At 44.6% G+C, this 23,617-nt stretch overlaps 1 protein-coding gene across 1 annotated transcript in view; it reads left to right on the forward strand.

The window, feature by feature from the left end:
* The window catches only part of LOC309568316 (uncharacterized protein), a 240,500-nt gene that overhangs the window by 79,579 nt on the left and 137,304 nt on the right, over positions 1 to 23,617 (forward strand). The window contains exons 3-4 of the mRNA XM_082273980.1: positions 16,693 to 16,856; positions 21,966 to 22,167. Of these exons, the coding sequence (XP_082130106.1) occupies positions 22,003 to 22,167 (165 nt within the window). The 5' untranslated portion in view covers positions 16,693 to 16,856; positions 21,966 to 22,002. The remainder of the gene's footprint in view (positions 1 to 16,692; positions 16,857 to 21,965; positions 22,168 to 23,617) is intronic.

The raw sequence follows: 23,617 nt of genomic DNA on the forward strand, positions 1-23,617 counted from the left end.
CACTAGTAAGGTTTAGTAAGTAGAGGGGTCCAGTAGTGAGGGAGTGATGCGGTAGCGAGATACGGGATCAGTAGCGAGGTTCCGGTCTGTTCCAGGTAAAGGCAAATAGCTGGAGGTTCCGACAGCAAGACAAGGCTTGTAAGCATGTAGGCACACATTGAACGACCATCGTGAGAGAGAACGCCGGCGATTGAAATAGCCGCTCTGCGGCGCTCAGCGATGACGTCATCCGTCTTAAAGGTGTATGCGTTCCACCTAACTAGAAAGGTGGGACGCAATGTTGAAAGGAAAATGGTAAATAAGGGTACCAAAGGTACTAGAATCTTACAGTACCCCCCCCTTAAGGCCGGCTCCGGAAGGCCTATAGCACTGGTTTCTCCGGGTATTTCGAGTGAAACCTTCGTATAAGCCTAGGTGCGTGAACATCAGAGGTATCCAACCAGGTGTCGTCTTGGGGTCCATAGTTCTTCCATCTTATGAGATATTGGAGTCTTCCTCTGTGGATACGAGAATCCAAAATCTCCTTAATCTCATATTCTTCTCCGCCTTCAACTTGTACTGGAGGTGGAGGCAAGATGGTAGGCCTTATTCCTTGGTTAGGAACATGTGGCTTCAGTAGCGACACATGAAAGATGGGATGTATTTTGAGATCTGCCGGTAAGGTGAGTTGCACTGCAGCTTTTCCAATGAGTTTCTTAATTGGGAAGGGTCCCAGAAATAAAGGTCCAAGCTTTTTGCTAGGGATCTTTAATCTTAAATTTTTTGTCGATAGCCAAACGAGGTCCCCAATAGCATATTGCGGAGAATGTCTTCTACGAAGGTCGTAGTACCTTTTTTGTTGACTATGAGCGTGTGAGATGGTGGTATTAAGTAAACCCAGAGGGTCTTTTATTTGGGTAAGATAATCTGAGGCTACTGGGTTACTTGATGGTAGGATGCGTGGTGGAAGAAGTGTGGGATGAAACCCATAGTTCAAGTAGAATGGACTTTGCTTAGTAGTACTGTGGGTTGCGTTGTTATAAGCAAATTCCGCCAGAGGGAGGAGGTCCACCCAATCATCCTGTAGGTATGATGTGTAGCAACGCAGATATTGTTCTATACACTGGTTGACTTTTTCAGTCTGTCCGTTGGTCTGAGGGTGGTAAGGAGAAGTGAGCTTTCGCTCAATCCGTAGTATTTGACATAGAGCTTGCCAAAATTTGGAGATGAACTGTGAACCACGGTCGGATAAAAGAGTCTTTGGAATTCCATGTAACTTGAACAGATGTTTCATTAGTAGTTCCGCTGTTTGTTTAGATGAAGGTAGTCTGCGAATAGCAATGAAATGTGCCATCTTTGTCAGATGGTCCACTGACACTAGAATGGTATTAAATCCTTTGGAAGGTGGTAGTTCTACTATAAAGTCTAAGGACACAACTTCCCATGGGACTTGGGGTATTGGTAGACTGCAGAGTAGACCAGATGGTTTTGTAGTGTCAATTTTGGACCTTGCACAGATGTCACATGAAGAAACAAATTTTTGTACAGACGTCTTCATATCAGGCCACCAAAACTGCCTGGTAAGCAAATTAAGGGTTTTCGTCATACCCATATGTCCTGCCATGCAGAGGCAGCTCTAGACTTTTTGAGGCCTTAGGCGAAAATCATGTAGGAGGCCCCCCACACACGAAAAAAGAAATAAATAAGCAGGCAATATTAAAATGAACTGCATATTGTGGCAGCCGTGGTGATGGGGGGTGGGATGAGTGGCAGCGGTGGTGATGGGGGGTGGATTGAGTGGCAGCTGTTGTGATGGGGGGTGGATTGAGTGGCAGCGGTGGTGATGGGGGGTGGGATGAGTGGCAGTGGTGGTGATGGGGGGTGGATTGAGTGGCAGCTGTTGTGATGGGGGGTGGATTGAGTGGCAGCGGTGGTGATGGGGGGTGGGATTAGTGGCAGCGGTGGTGATGGGGGTGGATTGAGTGGCAGCGGTGGTGATGGGGGGTGGGATGAGTGGGATGAGTGGCAGCTGTGGTGATGGGGGGTGGGATGAGTGGCAGTGGTGGTGATGGGGGGTGGGATTAGTGGCAGCGGTGGTGATGGGGGGTGGATTGAGTGGCAGCGGTGGTGATGGGGGGTGGATTGAGTGGCAGCGGTGGTGATGGGGGGTGGATTGAGTGGCAGCGGTGGTGATGGGGGGTGGGATTAGTGGCAGCGGTGGTGATGAGGGGTGGGATGAGTGGCAGCGGTGGTGATGGGGGGTGGATTGAGTGGCAGCGGTGGTGATGGGGGGTGGGATGAGTGGCAGCGGTGGTGATGGGGGGTGGATTGAGTGGCAGCGGTGGTGATGGGGGGTGGATTGAGTGGCAGCGGTGGTGATGGGGGGTGGATTGAGTGGCAGCTGTGGTGATGGGGGGTGGATTGAGTGGCAGCGGTGGTGATGGGGGCTGAGATCAGTGGCAGCTGTAGTGGTGAGGGGGGGGGATCAGTGGCAGTGGTAATGGGGGGGTGCCATCCTCCCCCACCACCACCACCTCTTACTAATCCCCCCCCCCCCCATCAGGGATGAAATCTGTGAAGGTTGTGGGGGGATGGGATCAGAAAGAGGCAGTGGGGATGGTGGGGGAGAACGGCACCAATTACCAATCAATTGCACTGGCAATTACTTACTTTGTCAGTCGATTTCTCCCTCAACTTCAGACAGTCGTTCAGCCTCAGCGCTTCTGCCTCTTCAGACTTCCTGGTTGCCTTTTCGTCATAGGGTCTCCTTGCAGAGCCAGCCAGAGCTCCTCCCGCCTCACTCTATTGGCAATGGTCGTCAGCTGACTTTCTCCTTTCATTTCCGACTCCAGATTCTCTATGGGCGGAGGATAGGCGGGGCGGTCCGCACTTCGCAGTGACACTCTGCTAGCCTCCGCTCTGCAACGAGCGGACAACAGCGTCTCTCCCCCTCCATCACACAGACAGTAATTTTGTGCCCCCTCCAAGCGGCAGAACGGATGGGCAGGACACGGGCAGGCTCCCTCTTAGCGGGAACAAACAGAGGCAGCGCCGCGCCGGCCCTGACTACATGGATTAGGCGGGCGCGAGGCCCCTCTTAACGCGAGGCCTTCGGCGGCCGCCTAAACTGCCTAATTAGAGAGCCGCCTCTGCTGCCATGGGCACATCATGTGATAATTCCAAGATCTTGGTGCGCATAGTAGGGGGTATGTAGAGTTTGTCGTGGTAATAGAGGAAGCCTTCTGCATCAGTACTTAGTTGTGGTGGAGGTGAATCCAATCCTATACTGTGCAAAATCTCTTCCTTCAGGGAACGAACAACACCAATAATACGTTCATAGGGTATTATAGGAATAGAAGGGATTTCGGCGCAGTTATCTTCGGTTAATCGTGATAGCGCATCCGCTTTTTTATTTTTGTCTGCAGGCGTGTAGGTCACTAGGAAGTTGAATCTTAGGAAGAATAATGACCATCAAACCTGCCGGTGGGAAAGAGTTTTGTTAGTCTGGAGGTATTGAAGGTTTTTATGATCTGTATATATGAGTATTGGTAATTGGGTACCTTCAAGTAGATGTCGCCAATTCTCCAGTGCCAGTTTTATGGCAAGCAACTCCTTTTCACCCACTGGGTAATTCACCTCTGGGCTGCTTAGTGATTTTGAGAAGAAAGCAACTGGGTGGAGTGGTGAAGTATTTGTTGGTCATTGGGAGAGAACTGCTCCTACTGCCATATTTGACGCATCTACCTCCAGAATATATTGGAGGGATGGGTCTGGATGGCGTAGTATGGGAGCAGAAGTAAAGCTTGATTTTAACAAGCGGAAAGCTCCATTTGCTTCTTCTGACCATTTGAATGGTTTCTTTATACTTGTAAGTTGTGTGAGAGGTCTCACAATAGCAGAGAAGTTCTTCATGAACTTCCTATAGAAGTTTGAAAATCCAAGGAATCGCTGTAATGCCTTACGAGTTGTTGGTATAGGCCAATCCAGAATACAGGATATCTTGCTCATATCCATCTTGATTCCGGTTTTGGATATGATGTATCCTAGGAATAATATTTCTTCTTTATGAAATAGGCATTTTTTTAATTTCACGTATAGATTGTGTGCGAGTAATCTGGATAACACAAGTCTTACATGTTTTATATGTTCAGACAGAGATCGAGAATAGATAAGTATATCGTCCAGATATACCACAACACAGACATCAAGTAAGTCTCTAAAGATGTCGTTTATGAACCTTTGAAAAGCTGCGGGAGCATTACACAACCCGAATGGCATCACAAGATATTCGAATAATCCGTATCTGGTTCTGAATGCTGTTTTCCACTCATCTCCGTCACGGATTCGGATTAGGTTGTATGCCCCTTTTAGGTCCAATTTAGAGAAGTAAGTAGCCCCATGCACTTGTTCAATGAGTTCAGGGATGAGCGGTAAAGGATAGCGATCCTTTATTGTAATGGTATTTAATTGCCTATAATCAATAATAGGCCTAAGACTTAAATCCTTATTGCGGATGAAGAAAAGTCCTGCAGCTGTGGAAGAAGTAGAGGGTCTGATGAACCCTTTTGTCAAATTCTCATCCAAGTATTCCTTGAGATGAGAGAGTTCATCCTGTGAAAGAGGATAAACATGACTGAAAGGCAATTTGCTGTTAGGGAGTAGATCGATAGTGCAATCATAATCCCTATGGGGAGGCAACACTTGAGCATTTTTCTCAAGGAATACTTCGGACAGATCCTGATAGCATAGTGGTGCAATCTCGTCTGACACCACAGACAGGATCTTTCCATAAGATGGGAGGTTACACGTAATCTCACAATAGTGAGAAGAGAAAGTTAAAGTCCGTCTTTTCCAATCTATGATTGGTTGATGTGTGTGTAACCAGGGGAGTCCCAAAATAATGGGAAAATGGGGTGAAGATAGTATATCAAAGGAGGTGGTCTCCATATGAGACTCGTTAGCAGTGACAAGGAGTGCTTGTGTCTGATTGGTGATTGGACCAGAAGATAGTGGGATACCGTTAATGAAACTAACAGAAACAGGTTTAGGTTTTGAAATAATAGGTATTTTATTTAAGGTAACAAAACGTGTATCGATATAGTTCCCACAAGATGCTGTGTCTATCATAGCCTTGGTGGTAATCCTAGTCTGGTCCCACTGTAATGTTAAATGAACAAAGAGATAGGATTTAGAAAAGGAAGTCGTTAATCCCCCTAGCAAGACATGTGAACACTCACCCTCTTTTTTGCGGACAAGGGGACAGACGCTTATCGAATGATCCGGGGATGCGCAGTACATGCAGAGATTACTGGATCTTCTCCTGGCTCGTTCAGTAGTTGATAAAGGTGGGCGTATGGTTCCTACCTCCATAGGAGTAGGGTCAACGGCCGAAATCCGAGAAGGACTAGACAATGGCATTCCCATTTTCTCAGCCTTTCTTTCTCGCAGTCGTCTGTCAATGTTGATACTGAGTTGTATTAAGGCATCCAAAGTGCCAGGTAAATCCGCTCGGGCGAGCTCGTCTTTAACGGCTTCTGACAACCCGAGTCTGAACTGAGTTTGCAGAGATGTATCATTCCACCCTGAATCAAGGGTCCATCTTTTGAACTCTGCTACAAAGTCTTCTACAGGTCTCCTTCCTTGTTTTAAAGCCCTCAATTGGATATCAGCAGTACTCTGCCTATTGGGGTCATCATATAAACTAGCGAGTTCCGCTAGGAATAAAGGATAAGAGTTGAGAAGCTGATCATTTTTCTCAAAGAGAGAGTCTGCCCAGGCCCGTGGATCACCCGTTAAGTATGAAATGACGGTACAGACTTTAATTTGATCAGTAGGGTAAGTACGAGGTTTTAGCAAAAAAAGCAATTGACATGCGTTTTTGAATTCACAAAATTTTTTCCAATCACCTGTAAACACTAGAGGAGGGTTTATTTTGGGTTTAGGGGGCTGAGCAGCAGTAAGCTGGGAAAGACGGGTTACCTGCTGTCTCAGAGTCTGATTGTCTTCTTTTACTTCAGTAAGAGCAAGTATTAATGCATTTACTTGTTGTGTTAATTGTGTCACTTGAGTGGGTAATTCTGCTGAATCTATTTTTTTAAGGTTCGTTCAATCTGTAACGCTCCTGCGTTTTTATTGTAAGCTGGATTTGCAGCTGCAGAATCTCCACTCAGTAGTCATGTAGAGATGTGTTGGAATACCAGATCCAACTCTCCAGACTCATCACTGTGGGCCTGTCTGCTTCAGCATACAGATATACACACACTCAATAAGATGTTCCTGGAGTGATAGGATGTATATGATAGTATGGAGGTGATGTGCTGAAGGGACAGGTGTGAGCAGTGACAGTAATGGTAAGCACTTGATAGTAATGTTCAGGAGAGTAGTAGATGGTAATAGGTAGAATGCAGATAGATTAGTAATCATGTATGGTAACAGGTGGTAAGGACAGCAGATGACATATACAGGATAGACTAACCCAGTGCAAGGATAGATGGTAGTAGACTCAAGAGCTAGCAATCTATGTAACAGTGCAGATGGTAGAATTAGTATGCATAGATAGTAACAGTCCTTAATGTGCAGAAGATGATAGTGTAAGTTAGTTATGGAGGATTCCCCTGTGGGGTACTTATCACTAGTAAGGTTTAGTAAGTAGAGGGGTCCAGTAGTGAGGGAGTGATGCGGTAGCGAGATACGGGATCAGTAGCGAGGTTCCGGTCTGTTCCAGGTAAAGGCAAATAGGTGGAGGTTCCGACAGCAAGACAAGGCTTGTAAGCATGTAGGCACACATTGAACGAACAACGTGAGAGAGAACGCCGGCGATTGAAATAGCCGCTCAGCGGCGCTCAGCGATGAGGTCATCCGTCTTAAAGGTGTATGCGTTCCACCTAACTAGAAAGGTGGGACGCAATGTTGAAAGGAAAATGGTAAATAAGGGTACCAAAGGTACCAGAATCTTACACAAATGCGCTTCTGGAAGAATGTTCAAACATTCCCATAGACATACTTCTAAACCTTGTGGACAGCCTTCCCAGAAAAGTTGAAGCGGTCATAGCTGCAAAGGGTGGGCCAACTCAATATTGAACCCTACAGACTAAGGCTGGGATGCCATTAAAGTTCATGTGCGTGTAAAGGCAGGCGTCCCACTACTTTTGGTAATATAGTGTATTTCTCTTATTTAGCCCATGGAGATAAATTAAAGAAATTGTACAGTACAGGGCCAGGGTAACTGTTCAGACTCTGCAAGCCACAGCGTGCTCTCTGTGTTTGTTGTTCCTTTTTCCTCTCTGTAACCACAAAAATGTGGACCTTCGTTTCTCAATCTTCCCTGTGATGCACAAACTCAGAAACACTCAACTCTGAGCACTTCTGGTTTCAGAACTTTCAGATCCTGGCTGGTGCTGCTGGGGAAACAATAGATCAAGTACACCTTGTACAGGTAGAGTATAGAGGAGGCCTTGTGGTAAATGACTATTGTGAAATGCGTATTAGGTATTGCCGCACACACTAGAGACAAATAATTCTAGGGCTATCACTTTCGGTTAACGCTAAAACGATGAGTTGTACAGACTTTAAAAGTTTCACCTATGGTCAATTTTGGGTATCATAGTTTGTCACAATTTTGCAGGCACCTGCAGTTTTAAGTCTTGCCATATTTGGTATTAAATTAGTTGACCCAGTTTCATTATATTTTACAGATGATTTGGAGTTTCTGTTGTGTTTGTGAGCCCAGAAATTATCTACTTGCCATCCGTAAGACATTTATAGTGGTAATAAACTCTGGATGCTGATTTTTACCTACAGGTAAGCGTATAATAAAATGTACCTGTTGGTTAAATAAATATCTCCTAAACGTGCATCATTTAGAAGACATTTCCTTGGTTAGCAGCTGGTGACGTCACCGGCGTGTGCGCTCTAAAGGAACGGCATACCCATGCCGTTACTTCAGAGCTCTGTGCCACGGACATGACTCCCGCGCGTATGTGGGAATTCAAGCGGCTGTGAACCTGGAAGGAAAACCAAGTTAAGATGGAAGCCTCTGCAGCGGTGACAGTGCACCTCTGGAATGCTTTGTTTCAAGTTAAGTCTTTCATAACGTGCTAGTATGTGATGCATACCAGCATATTATGAATTTACCTTGCAGAGATAACATTTTTCTTTTTTTATTTAATTTACCTCTTTAGAGCCTTATTAGGTTCTGTATGTTGATGACATTCTCAGGAACCAGTACAAAAGGTTCCCCCGTTACTTCCCCCCCTGCCTATTTCCCTGTACCATACTTTGGTTCCTGCACTCTACCATACATGGTTACATTTCTGGCTACTGATCTTTAGTAGATCGGGAATATGTTTGCTGCTCCCTGATATTGTCTGATAGAGTTTCTAATCTCAGAATGTTTATCTGAGAACATCCCATGGTTACTATATGTCCCTTTTTATTCATGGACCATGTTATTTTTGTTTGTTCTGCTTTATGTATTTGTGTATTTGTCATAGTGACAATGTAAAAATTGGCTTTTGCTTAATGTCTATTTCTGTCATTACTGAATCTTCTCAATAAAAATATTGAAATATAAAAGTTTACTGCAGCTTTAAAAAATGGTCCAGAGTTTAGGTGATTAACCACTTCAGCCCCGGAAGGGTTACCCCCTTCATGACCAGGCTATTATTTGCGATATGGCACTGCGTTACGTTAACTAACATTTGCGCGGACATGCGACGCTGTACCCAAATAAAATGTATGTCCTTTTTTCCCACAAATAGAGCTTTCTTTTGGTGGTATTTGATCACCTCTGCAGTTTCTATTTTTTGTGCTATAAACAAAAACGAATGTCAATTTAAAAAAAAAAAAAAAACATTATTTTTTACTTTATGCTATAAAATCATACCCAATAAAAAATGTAAAAAATCAAATGTATTCATCAATTTAGGCCAATATGTATTCTGCTACAATTTTTTTGGTAAAAAAAATCCCAATAAGTGTATGTAAATTGGTTTGCGCAAAAGTCATAGCATCTACAAACTATGTGATATTTTTAAGGAATTTTTATTTATGTATTTATGTTTACTAGTAAACGCAGCGATCAGGGATTTTCGACAGGACTGCGATATTGCGGCGGACAAATTGGACACCTAACTGACTCCTTTGACACTTTTTGGGGGACCAGGCATTGCTGTATCTTGGCCTAGGCCAACAAGGCCCAGGCCTAGGGCAGCACTTTGCAGGGGGGGGGGGCAGCAAAAAAGCTGCACCCCACAAGAAAACAAAAACAGCCTTCTCCCGACTCCTGCACGAAAAGGGTCCCCAGCGGCTTGCGCTACACTTTTAGTATAGTGCCAGTCTTATGGGGAAAATTGGCCTGGAGGGCAGGGTCCAGGAGGCAAATCAGTCCAGCAGCCCCATAAAGCGGTCACACTGCTACCTGTGGGTATGATAATACCGGCCAGGGAGAACATTCAGACAGACCGCAGGCCGCCGACCACACTTGATACAACTTGCCCGATGGCCACCAATGCTAATAAGTGTGGCACTGCAGCCTAATGCTCCGCCTACCCTCCTCCACCCCCAGGTATGGCAGGCATCATGTCAATAATACAATTTTATTTCTTTAAACATCCTTGTCCTTGAGCGAGCATATTGAAATGCATCATATACAATTAAGACTTTTAATTGTATATGATGGCAATAATATTTTGGACCTGCTAACCTCATATGTGCTATTGCAATATGTCACTGGATTAGTAAGATCACTCCTATATTTGGACTTGTGTTTGCTGCCACTGATTATTTTACTTATTTGTATAATGACTATGGACTTAAGTGAAATAATCCTATGATTACAATCAATGGCAGCAAACAAGTCCAGATATCCTAAAAGAAAGGAGTAATCTTACTAATCTAGTGACACAAGGCTGTTCTTATGGGCACTGATAAGGCTGCACTGATGGCCACTGATGAGGTGGCACTGATAAGCTGCACTGATGGGGCAACACTGATATGCTGCACTGATGGGCTCTAATAGGCTGCACTAATGGGCACTAAAATGCTTCTCTGATGGCCATTGATGAGGCGGCAATGGTGGGTATTGATAAACTGCACTGATGGGCACTAATGAGGCTTCACTGATATGCTGCCCTGATGGGCACTGATATGTTGCACTGATGGGCACTAATAGGCTGCACTGACGGCCACTGATGAGGCTGTACTGATGGGCACTGATGATGATGCACTGATGGGCACTGATAGGCTGCCCCAGTGGCCACTGATGGGGCTGTACTGATGGCCACTGATGAGGCCGCACTGATGAGGCTGCACTGATGAGCATTATTGAGGCTGCACTGATGAGCCCTCATAAGGCTGCACTGATGAGGCTGAACTTATGGGAACTGATTAGGCTGCACAGATGGGCACTGATAGTTTGTGGTTGTGGTTTACAGATGACAGGGCAGGTCATAAACAGGAAGGGGTGTGGCCTTTACAGGAAGGAGTGGGTCATAATTAAATTAGGGGGTGCCCAAGTTTAGTCAGGCCTAGGGCAGCACAAAACCTAAATACACCACTGGGACCAGGGGCACTAATAGGCCCTTTTCACACGGATGGATAGAATAGAGCTTTTAGCTGCAGATATATGAAGTTATCTACCACAGCTTAACTTAGACAATGCTTTCCTATGACCCTATTCACACACCTCATTTAGCAGCGGTTTAGTTTCATGCGATTTTGTACGGTTAGAAAAAAATAAATTTTACTGCGTCCAGACCGATTTATCGCAGCTATCTAAACATAACCATTAGTAATTGCAGTGCACTGTTTCACCTGCGGATAGCACCAGCAACAAAAGAAAGAAGAACAACAGGAAGCACATCAGAATTACAAGGTATACCTGGGAATGACACAGGAAGTTGGAGGGAGTGTATAGAGAGAGGAGCGATGGTGGCCCCTGATATCTCTCATTAGGCCATAATAGCCTTGGTGCACGACCGACCAGAGATATGGGACCCAGGGTACTCGAACAGAATCATGAAGAGGTTGAAATGGGAAGTGTACCGATTTCTGACTTAAAACTGGGAAAATATGTCTGCAAATGAACAGGAGAACCAAGGTGAGTGCATTGATGGATGTGTGGGGTGCAGGGGTATACATACATGGGATCAGTTGCCTCTAGCAACCATACCTTACAGTAAAAATAGCAAATGCAGTTTCCTAGGGTAATTGTTTGCTTTGGTCAATTAGTGCTCCATCCATTATGTTTGTCATAGGTTTCATTTTTTTTTTCAATGAAATATATTGCAGGAAAGGAGATTTGTGCAAGATGGAGGTCCTTACGTGACCGCTACAATAATGAACTTAATGAAGAGAGGTGTGCAGAGAGAAGCGGAGCACCTTCAACACGTCGTAGGCCTAACCCCCATGCAGAGGCTTTGTCATTTTTGAGGAGCCACCACTAAGATGCAACCGTAAGTTTATTTTGTTTTTTTGTTTTTTTGCATCCAAGAAGCTGCAGATATTGTCTAATTTTACCTTATTTTTTGCTTTGTCTCTGGATAATATTGCCCGCTGCTATCGTCAGCAGCAATGATTATTTTAGCATAGTATTCCTACAATTACTTCTTATCCAGAGAATAATCTGATTGATTTTTTGAAAGTTCCCTCAGCTGCTACAGGCCAATCCTGTAGTTTACACTTGACAGGATTCTAATAAATAATGTAAACACTGAAAGAACTATACAGTATAGAGACATTATCCATGAATCTTTGAATGCCATTTTGAAGACCTAAGGTCTTTTTTTCTTTGGTTACCAAGTTTGATACTTGTTAACATAAAGCAAACATAAAAATAAATCCAATATAATTGGACAAAGGTGTTGACTTTTTTTTATGTTATTAAAAAATGTATTACTGGAATAGTATCTACAGAACTGTAACTAAAAAGTAAACATGTTCAAAAGTATAAAATGGTACAACAGTAGTAACTACAAGTTTACAACATGGGACAACTCTACAACAAAAAAATTGACATACATTTGGCATACAACAACCTCCACTCTTTATTATTATACACGATGGTGATACAGGCAACGCTGACAGTATTGCATGTATGCAAACACATTCCCAATCTTATTTGTTGATCATTTAGCCTTGATATGAGCAGATATACTTGTGTATATATGTATAATAACATCTATCTATTTACATATTATTTTTGTGATATAGAACCTTAGAGATCATCTCACTACAGCTACATGCCCCTGAAGAAGCAATGGCGAAACATGTCGGGCAATGTCCGCTGGATTTAGCCGTTTTGGCCGTTTTGGCTGATCACTGGAGGTCAATTTTGTAGAAAGAGCTTTTTGTTTTTTAATCCAATATATGTGATGTCTCTGTATTTTTGTCTTTTTCTATGTACATTTGTATAAAGTAAGAAATTGAAATAAAGCTTGTATTTTCTTCTTTTTTAATGATTGGTGGGTAACCTTTTATTAAGTACCATTAAAATTCCCGCCTTTTGTCCAAGCCCTCATATTTGCCACGATGTGGCAGGACTCAGTAGTCCTTGATTTTCAACAAAATAAATGAGATAAAGTTATTTTGCCACTGAACCTGTCCTTTATCGGTAAGGAAGTAGTCCGCAAAATGTTCACGTATTTGGAGGGCATGATTACTGGGACGCGTGCCAGTCTGATCACCTTGGGGTTTCAATTGAGATTGGTTCTGGAGATTCTACTTTATCCTTAAAAAGTTATGTAGAGCACAGCACGCCAAAACTACATTCGCTCCATGCTCAACATCCAGGTGCATTGATGTTAATAAAACATGCCATTTTGATGTACATATTCCAAAAGCACACTCCACTGTTCAGCGCGCTCTACTCTGCCATGCCTCGTGTAGGGTCTGAGGAGGTAGGTGGATAAAGCAAATGCCTCATCTGCTACAACTACTAGAGGCAGGTCTGGACCAGCAGCACCAGGCAGAGGCCTTGATTGTGGCACATCAAATTCCCCATATTGGAAACACTGACCCATCACAGACCTATGATATATTCTAGAATCTCCAGAACTTCCATAGGCCCCTATATCCACCGCTATAAAATTTCATGTTGGCATCACTGAGTCCCAGCAGAACAATTGAGAAATATTTTTTGTAGTTAAAGAAGCGGGAACCAGAATTAGGTGGCTTGATGAGACGGACATGTTTACCATCTAATGCCCCAATGCTATTTGGGAAGTTAGTTTTCTCCCAAAACTCATCAGCTATTTCTTCTCACACATTGGATGCTGGTTCTGGCATAACTGAGTTTTTCAGTTCTTCCCACAGGATGAGACATGTGTCATGCACAATTGTTGATACTGTTGAAATTCCCATTAAAAATTTATGGTGTAGGGAGGTGAAATTGGCACCAGTGGCAAGGTATCTGCAAATAAATAATTGAGAAACCTGAAGATAGATAATTACGCATATTTTTTAAGCATCTGTTCAACATATTAAAAATCTACCTTAAAGTCACTAACAGCCATTCTTCCTCACTAATGCTTCTTCTCATGTTGGTGTGCCTTCGGTTCAGACGTCCTCTTACAAGGTCTAGTAACTGATCAAGGGTTGCCACTGACATCCTAGTAAAATTGTAGAACTTGTCTTGGTGAGTACGCACTTCTCCAAACATGAAGGTAAAGCAGCCAATAGATGGCCGCTGGGAGGTCAAGGGATGTACCCAGTATAGATGACGTCTCCTCCGCTGAATCAGATCCATCTGTCTCCTCCTTTTCATCCTCATAAGCAGCAAAATGAGCATTGCAATCAGATGTCTTCCGTAATCCATATTCAATGATCACACTTCAACAAAGATTTAAGTCCTCTCACTGAACAAAGACACAGGAAATGGGTGCACTATGGGTAGTCAAGGGACAAAACATAAATAAACATAGTTGCTATGGAAATGGCAAAAATGTTCATCCGCAGCTAAATACAGCAACATGTAAACGCAAGTAATTGCAATGTACACTGTAAACGATTGCAGTGCTTGGATTCTTGGGATTTCAAGATAACAAAAGCTTGCTTTTACCAGCGGCAGAACATCCACCCGTATGAAAGGGGCCATACAGTGATCAGTGCTAAAAAAATGCATTGTCACTGTACTAATGACACTAACAGGGAAGGGGTTAACATCAGGGGTGAGCAAAGGGTTAAGTGTGCTCCTAGGGAGTGCTTGCTAACTGTGTGTGGGGTTGCTTAACTGGAGGAAGAGAGAGATTCGTGTTCCTGCTTAGCAGAAACACAAGATCTCCATCTTCCTCTCTGACAGAACAGAGATCTGCCTTATTTACAAAGACAGACTGCCATTCTACCTCTCCTGTGAATGATCAGCAGGTCCCGGCAGACATTGTATCTGCCGGACCCACTGATTGGCTCCCGCTGTATCCAATCACAGTACAGGTATGTGATTTCGTGCAAAAGGGCCGCCCTGCCGCAGTATATCTGCACGGGATGGTCCATAGGAAGTTAAAACAAGCTCATAACTGTTCACTTTTACTGCTCTGTGCTTTTATAAAGAGAACTTGCCCCCTGCCTATACTATCACATTGGGGGCTTGTTAGTCCCTAAAGTCAATTTTTAAAAAAGTGCTAAAAATGTATATTATGATAAAATAAAGCAACTCTATTGCTTGTACACACGTGTATGAAAACAGCGATTGCGCTACGCATGTGAAGTATCACTGCAAATGCTGGAGTGAGATCAATTATTCTAGGGCCATCATTTATGGTTAACTCTAGACTGATGAGGCTTTTAAAATGTAGCCTATGAGCTATTTTGGGTTTCTTCGTTTTTTACCATTTCACGGATGTGCTTCATTTTAAGGTTTGACATGTTTGCTGTCAATTTGCTAAATGCATCCCCATCTTTTATATTTTACCAACAAATTGGGTTTTATGTTGTGTTTGTGTGCATTCGATAAACAGTTGTGCTAACATCATGCAACATATGTTGTTGATTTTTATTTTTTAACAGGAGTTTCCCAAGACCAGAAGATTCAAGGGTTCCTCTGTGTTGAAAAGGTTGAGAAAGGCCGGCTTAGAAAAAGGCATAACACAATTCTATTTGTATAAGTGTACAGTTGAAGATACAGTTGTTACTTTTTAGTCCATTTGTACTTAAAGCGGAGTTCCACCGTAAAAATTATTTTTTGCTTGTCCGCTTGATTTAAAGTACCTGAAAAAGAATTGGATAATGACAATTTTTTTTTTCTTTTCACTTACCTTGTTTTTAATGCAAATATACTTACCTTCCTTCCTCTTCCTCCCTCTGCGGACAGGGCCGCCGACATCACTTCCTCCTTCGCATTGCATCCTGGAAGATGAGCGTCATCAATCCCAGGATGCAATGGGAACGGCCGGCCGCTATTCAGAATGCTGACCGCAATCTACAGATTGCGATCGGCATTCTGGGTAGCCAGTTCCAGGAAGAAGGACACAGCGGGGAACTCAGCGGCTTCAGACGCCCACAACAGAGATCAATTTTAATGGTAAGTATTTATCTTTATTTGTTTACTGTAATGACCTGTAATGTGGGGTCAGTGTTAGGGTAATTAGGGATGGATTAGGATTAGGGGGGTATTTTTATCTAAAAAAGTTGTATGTGGCCAGAACTCCGCTTTAACTATATGTACTCTATATTTTCTGGGAATTTACTTCTTTATGCAGTATTATTGAAATTGTCACATATCCTTTATTTGTCACCACTTATGCAAAGTCTTATTTTTTAATCCTGCTGTATAAATATACTTAAAGCAGAGTTCCGGCCTCAAAATCGATAAAATCGATTTTGGGCCATCCGCTTGCTAAGGGGAACCTGAAAAAGAAATGGATAATGGTGATTTTTTTTTTTTGGTCACTTACCTTATTATAGAAGAAAATATACTCACCTTCCTTTCACTTCCTCCCTCTGCGGCCGCGGCCCGCGCTGTCACTTCCGGTTTGCGATGATTCCTGGGAGATGAACGTCATCGCTCCCAGGAATCAATGCGCCTGCACCGGCCCCGCTCGTCACTTCCGGTGCAAGCATGGCATTCCCTGCTATACAGCTTCTGGGCATGCCCAAAAGCTGTGCAGGGATGACGCACCTGCACCGGAAGTGACGAGCGGGGCCGGTGCAGTGCATTATGGGACTCCGACGTCACAAAGAGGACACGGAAGAGGACACGAAGAGGGATGCTGCGGCTTCAGCTGCCCCCACACCTGAGATGGCAGCGCTGGAGAAGAAATTTTCAAGGTAAGTATTTCTTCTTACAGGTAAGTGCAACCCGGGACAGATCAGAGGCTAGCCATTGTGGAATGTACTAGCCCTGACTGTCCCGGGGGTATTTTTAGCTCAAATTGACCCCCGAGGCCGAAACTCCGCTTTAACATGGCATTTATTCATACTTTCTGTAACAATGGACATTGTTTATTGTTGTTGACTATATTACAATTATATGCTTTTGTACCACAATTTTTCACCTTAATAAAAAAGTTTGTATACAATAAAAAGAAAAACAAGGCAAATGTACAAAAAAAAAATGTATGTGAGAAGTTAAAAATATTTTCACATTGACATTATAATAACAAACAATAAATGTAAAAACTGCTACATAACAGATCAAAGTTCCAGTGCTACATTCCAAGTGCATTTTAAATGCAAGTAAACTCAGAAGCAATCCACAATTTTCTTTTGCACACATCTCAGGGAAATCCACAATGAGATCACTGAGTTTAGCCAACCACATTGAATCTCTGCAGTGACAGGGGCGGCCCAAAGAGGAAGGGAGTTTACAGTAAATGAAACTGAAACCATAACCAGCTCCCAGCTCAGCTGAAGCAATCGTCTGCTGTCCTCGCTAAGCTTTCAAGGTAAGATTTTATTATTATAAAATCAAAAATATTTTCCAATAAAGGAACACTGATCTGATCTTTGTTCCGAGTACTGTATGGCTTTTGGAAAAAGATTCTTTAGTCACAAGATAACATGTTAGAAATATCTTCATTCATCTGTATATGGTGATCTGTCCATTCATATCAAATGACAGCAGAACATTCGAGCAGGATCCAAATAATTAAAGTTGACTTTTTGGCCAGATATGTAGATATAATCAGGCGTGCTTAAAGAGAAGTTTTATTCAGATGTGTGCAAATTATTACTCTGCAGCTAAAAAAAAAAAAACTGCAGCTGCTGACTTGTATCAACTTGCCTACCAGGCAGGGCTGGCCCAAGACATTGTGCTGCCTGGGTCCAAGAATGTAATGCTGCCCCCCCCCCCCCCCCACTTGTCACTTGCCCTGTCACCTGCCTTCAGATGCAGCTTGTCACTTGCCCTGTCACCTGCCTTCAGATGCAGCTTGTCACTTGCCACATCACCTGCCTTCGGATGCAGCTCGTCACTTGCCCCGTCACCTGCCTTCAGATGCAGCTTGTCACTTGCCATGTCACCTCCCTTCGGATGCAGCTCGTCACTTGCCCCGTCACCTGCCTTCAGATGCAGCTTGTCACTTGCCACATCACCTGCCTTCGGATGCAGCTTGTCACGTCACCTGCCTTTGGATGCAGCTTGTCACTTGCCATGTCACCTCCCTTCGGATGCAGCTTGTCACTTCCCACTTGCCACTATCATGTGCCACCAGAGAGAGGGCAGGGAGAGAAAGAGAGAGGAGAGGCAGAGAAAGAGGGGGGGCTTTCTGTCTGCTGCTTAATTTTCCCGCCCTTACACCCCAGATGCAGTACACTGGCAGAGAGAGAGGGGCAGCATGTGTGGGACAAGCTCAGGGACACAATAGGGAGCAGTGTGCGGATGATAGATCCCCTCCTTCTAGGACAGCTGCAGCAAGTCAACTGTCACCCGCTGCCCGCACAGTAACAATCGGATTCGGGAGGATGGAGCGGCAGCGGCCGTTAGAGGAATTCTGTCCCTGTCCACCACCTGACCTATCACAGAGGCAAAGGAAGTTCTCCAAAACGCTGTTGGCTCTGTGCTACAGGTGGTGGGCGGGCCGGGAGAGAGAAGAAGTCTGCAGCTTCAGCCGCAGATGAGAAGCCGAAGTTCCCCAAACACTGCAGCTCCCAGCACACACGCCGAATCGCCGATGCCTCTCCTTCGCTATACATACCGCATGTGTGCCTCTCCTCTGCTCCACATACCGCCCGTGCTTCTCTCTCCTCCGCTCCACATACCGCCCGTGCTTCTCTCTCCTCCGCTCCACATACCGCCCCTGCTTCTCTTCCAGTCTGCCACTGATTTGCCGCCCCTATCAGAGTGCCGCCTGGGTCCAATGGACCCACTGGGACCCATGGTAGGGCCGGCCCTGCTACCAGGCACTTTCACCCCCTTCCTGTCCAGGCCAATTTTCAGCTTTCAATGCTGTCGCTCTTTGAATGACAATTGCACTGTACCCATATGACATTTTTATATATTTTTTTCACACAAATAGAGCCTTCGTTTAGTGGTATTTAATCACCACTGGGTTTTTTGTTTTTAGCTAAAAAAATGAAAAAAGTCCAAAAATTTTGAAAAACAAAAAACTTTTTTCTTGGTTTCTTTTATAAAATTTTGCAAATAAGGAATTTTTCTCCTTCACTGGTGTGCACTGATGAGGCTGTGCTGATGGGCACTGATAAGCGGCATTGATGGGAATTGATAGGCAGCCTGATAGGCAGAACTGATGATGAGGCACTGGTGGGCACTGATAGGCTGCACTGATTGGCAGCACTGATCATTAGGACACTGATCATCAGAAAAGGAAATGCCAATAACTGACAAGCTTATTTACATGTGATCAGCTGAGATTGGCACTTAAAGCGGAGTTCCACCCAAAAGTGGAACTTTCGCTTTAGGTAGTGTTAACCCCCTGACATGCCACATTTGCCATGTCATTTTTTGGGGGGGGGGAGCGGGTACCTAGTTTTGACAGGTACCCGCTCCCACTTCCGCTCGGAGCGCCGCGGCGCCCTGAGCGGAAGTTCTCCTCTCCCCCTCCCTCCCTGCAATCTTCTGGGACATGTCAGAGGTCCCAGAAGATTGCCGGCCAATCACGACGCGTAGCGCAACTCGCGCATGCGCAGTGCGTACCCGGCTGTGAAGCCGCAAACTGTCACAGCCGGGTGCCCACACCAGTGATGCCGGCGCCGGAGAGCAGAGAGGGAGAAGAGCGAGGCTTCGGGCGGCCGCATCGCTGGACCGTTGGACAGGTGAGTATGTTAGGCTGGAACTCCGCTTTAACTCATATCTGTGATGAGCTGCGTCCTAAGGGCACATCAATTATGCGCACCGCAGCAGGTTCGCGCGGGGAAGAGTTGGGGGGGGGGGGTTGTTCTGGAAGGACATCAATAGATCAATAGACGCCCTCCTAGAACTGGATAACTGCGCTGTAGCCTTCTTTTGGCTACTGTGCGGTCAAGAACTAGTTAATAAACAGACATTCACCTGCCCAAGGATCGAGCGCTATCCTCACCCGAACCGGTTTCTTTACTGGTCTTTGGTCCCTGGTGCTGGCATATTAACTGTCGGCAGCTGGCTGTGACTCCTTTCAGCTTCACAACCGCCTTCCCACTGCGCATGCATGCAGGAGCCACGCTGCGCTTTGTGAATGGTCCCACAGCCTTCTGGGACCTGGGACCTGCCCCAGAAGGTGGAGTCTTCCTGTTTGCAGCGGCACTTTTCAGTCATACCTTCAGCGTGTTAGATCTCAATAACTTGAGATTTTAAAATCTGGTAAGAGGTGTGTTTTATGTGGTGGAGGTTTTGATCTGAGCACAGTTTTTCACATCTTTTCATTGTGGACACGAATAATCAAAAAAATATAAATTTTTGGATCCAGTTAGTTTTTGCCTTGATTGTGATTTGATACATTTTAAATAAGATGTTTTTTTTTATTCAAAGGGACTAGGTCCATGCTATAGCCTGGATGTCCGCTCTTCTGCTATAGGCTCACTGGGATGTTCCTCTTTAGCAGAAAAATCTATTAAATCCCCATTCTCCGGAATTGCTGAAAGTCCAGGGCATGGGCTGGTGGCACTTGGGCAAAGTGCCAACACTTTGGCAGGTGACTTATCATCCATAACATCCTCTAATGAAAAGTCAATTAAATCTGTGATCCATGGTTGGGGAATGAAGATGGCTTCCTCTTCTCCCATACCTTTAAACTGCAGCTGGGAAGATGAGCTGGCTGCTTCATCTCCCGTACTTTTATCCAGCTGCTGGACAGATGCATTCCTCCATCCAAGCTCGTCCTGTGCAGAAACAGGTTTGTCAAAGTGAGTCAGCACTTGCTGCATCCGCCATAAGACCTCCGCATCCAAAACCGTGGGTCCAGGTGAGCAAAGAACATTATTACTGTGTCACATTGTCGATTCTTCAGTATGGATTTCTGGACTGTCAGCTGGTACTTCTGCATATTCCCAGGCAAGGGGAGCCCAGGCCCGGCGCTAAGCAGAGTGTAGCAGCCGTCTGTTGGCGATCTCCAGCTCCCATTCCTGATTGGCTAGAAATTCAAAATCTTCCAGTTCCCAGTTCATTTCCAAGACATTCAGCATCTGTTCTCTGTATTCCAAGATTTGCTCCAAACGCAACCCCAAATCGCTTCCAAAGTCGGGGTCCTCAGACAGCCTCTCTAATAACAGCCCCAGACCGCTATAGCAAAAGCCTTCCATTGGGCTGCCGTCTCCCTTCCATGGGCACACTTGGGTTACATACCAGCGGAGGGCTCTATAGCTCTCCTCCAACTGCATCTCTGCCTGGACCAGCTTGCTTAACTCAGCTTTCCATTCCTTGTGCGGTTGTCTCCCCAAAAACACCATTCGCACTTCGTACTGTGACCAGTATCTCTCCTGGAAGGAGGGGAGGATATTTCCCTGGTGTCACTGCTCACGGGCTAGCGCTTCCTCCCATTGTTCCGAGCGAATTGAATCATGCCATCCTAGCAGGATCTTCTCTGACACTGGTCCCCTGTGCTGTATCAGCATCTCCCGCAACCTCCTTCCGAATTCCTCTTCCATGTCGGCTGATATCTGTACCTCTCCTTTTCTGCTCCCCGGACCTTGGATCCCGGTGGAGGTTTGGATGTCCCAGACTGCAGGAAGCATATGTCTATTTATATTTTCCTTGAGCAATGTCTAAGTTGTCACTATAGTTTCCCATTTATTTTTTTACGCATATGATGGTGATAACAAATTTTTGTTTTCGTTTTTGTTTTTATTCCTTTTGTTTTCGTTTTTATGAGGCAAGTATTCGGACTCATAGGGTTGCAGCTCTCTTATTTGTTTATCTAATTACATTTATTTACATTTTTTGGGATTTTTACCGGATTTATATTCAGAGTGGGATAAGCGCAAGATATTCATTACTGAATGAAAAAAACAGAGAGATCGCTATACTAACACAAGCGATGTTAGTGTGGCAATCTCCCCTGTTGTGCTGTTGTGTTTTGACAGGGGGACTGCCCCCCTGCCAGAACATACAGATCAGCCCTCGCAGCTATTGGGTTCCAATGTAGAACATTCAACAAATTTCTGGCATTCATGGATCTCCCTCTTCTTTGGGGCTTAAGCATGATGGATAAATTTGAGGACTTGAGTGCTGTAGTATAAAAAATTGTCTATAGCCAAGTTTAGTAGATAAGATCCAATTTGAATACAGAAAATAATTAATTCCTGGTGACTGTGCCACCCTTGATATTGATCCATCATGCTTAAGCCCTGAAGAAGGGGGGAGATGCTCAAACTTAGAAATGGCAGTTGTCTTTTTTTGAACAAATATCAATATTAAGAGCTTTTTGCATATCTTTTGTTTGGGAATCTCATTGGAGTTTGTCCAAAACTGTAGGTGAATTCTAAGACTTTGGTTCCCAGTATAGAGAAAACTAAGGTCTAGTTGTGGAAATGGAAAATTTAGAATCATCTATGGAGTTCTATATTTAATATTTGTATGAATATAAAAATATGGTTTACTAACGAATGTCTCTTATGATTAGGTTCCTCATACAGGAAAGCACTACACAATTTTTGAGGATGAGCTTTCAGAAGCCACGGATAATTCCTTGGCTGGAAGAGCAGATCGACAGCCAGAGGTATCCAGGTCTCATATGGAAGAACTCGGAGCGGACACGGTTCCAGATACCATGGAAACATGGTCTAAGACAGGATAAATGTGAGGACGATGTGAAAATATTTGAGGTAATGTTTTCTGACTTACATGAGGTGGGGTCTGCTTATTACAGGGTGATGATCATAAGCTTATGAAAAAACGATATACCCGAAGTTAATGAAAATCTTGCAAAGTTTTTGTTTTCCTACGTACTTTGGACCTGTCCTATTACAAGGCTACTGTAAAAGTTTTAGAATAAACCCAACATCCTATATAGTTGGTGTAGCACCCTACAGGTAGGTGCTAGGTAAATGTATAGCGGGCCTTGTCTGCCTAACAGCAGGGCTGTGATTTACTCAGTTAGGGTGTCAGGGCACCCAGATGTGCCTGCTGAATGGAGAAGTATCCCCATTGGCTCCTGTGAGAGGCTTCTCATAGGGCAGTGTGGGAAGCCCAATCAGGGGACACATCCCAGCTTGTAACTACCCCAGAAGGCAGATTATGCTGCAAAGGATTCTGGGAGTGGGTAAATGTTTGGGGGAAGTGCGTGGCACGGTGTCTTTGGTGGGAGCAGAGTCCCAGGAGGGAGAGTGCGGCTGTCTCTCCTCCTGTCTGAGGAAGGTGGATGTCTTAGGGTGTCGCCTGAGTGTCCAGAGAGTGCTGAGTTGAGCTGAGGGTATCCGGTGTGCGGAGAGAGAGAGGGGTCCAGTCCCAGGAAAGCCTACACAGGTCGTGAGTACTGAGGATTGCCCCTGGGGGTCTGCCTGAAGTTAGAGGGGACCACTCCGGAAGAGGTTCTGGGATCCGGTGTCAGCTAGCGCTAAAGGGGGTACCTAGGTTGAGGACCCTGAAGCTACAGAGGGGGTACATAGTCAGTGGACCCTGAAGAGTTCAAGGTTAAAGGGGGCACCTGCAGTCTGGGCCCTGAATTGCACAGAACGTGCCAGTTAAAGTGACAGCTATACAGAGTTCTACAATATACTACCTCAAGCTGTGCCAGGCGGGGAAAGTATTCAGTGACTTTCATAGTACAACAGTGTCAGGAGTTCTACAGTTCTCAGTCTTGGATCTCCTAGACTATAAGTCGAGGATTCAGCACTTCTTCTGTTCTACATCATCTCAAGCTTCATCATGTTGGATGGGGAGCGTTGGTACACAGCCATTTTCAGATCTCTCCAGAGATATTCAATCAGGTTCAAGTCTGGGCCCTGGCTGGGCCACTCAAGGATATTCACAGAGTTGTCCCGTAGCCACTCCTTTTTTATCTTGGCTGTGTGCTTAAGGTCGTTGTTTTGTTGGAAGATGAACCTTCACCCCAGTCTGAAGTCCAGAGTGCTCTGGAGCAAGTTTTCATCAAGGATCTCTCAATCCCGACTAGTCTCCCAGTTTCTGCCACTGAAAAACATCCCCACAGTAGGAAGAAAAATAAATCACAATAAGCGTATATTGATTGGTTTGCGAAAAAGTTATAGCCACTACAAACTATGGGATATTTTTATGGAATTTATGTTTATTTATTCTTTTTACTAGTAATGGGGG

Source organism: Pelophylax lessonae, assembly GCF_965119305.1.
Source record: "Pelophylax lessonae genome assembly, chromosome: 12".
Classification (NCBI taxonomy): Eukaryota; Metazoa; Chordata; class Amphibia; order Anura; family Ranidae; genus Pelophylax; species Pelophylax lessonae.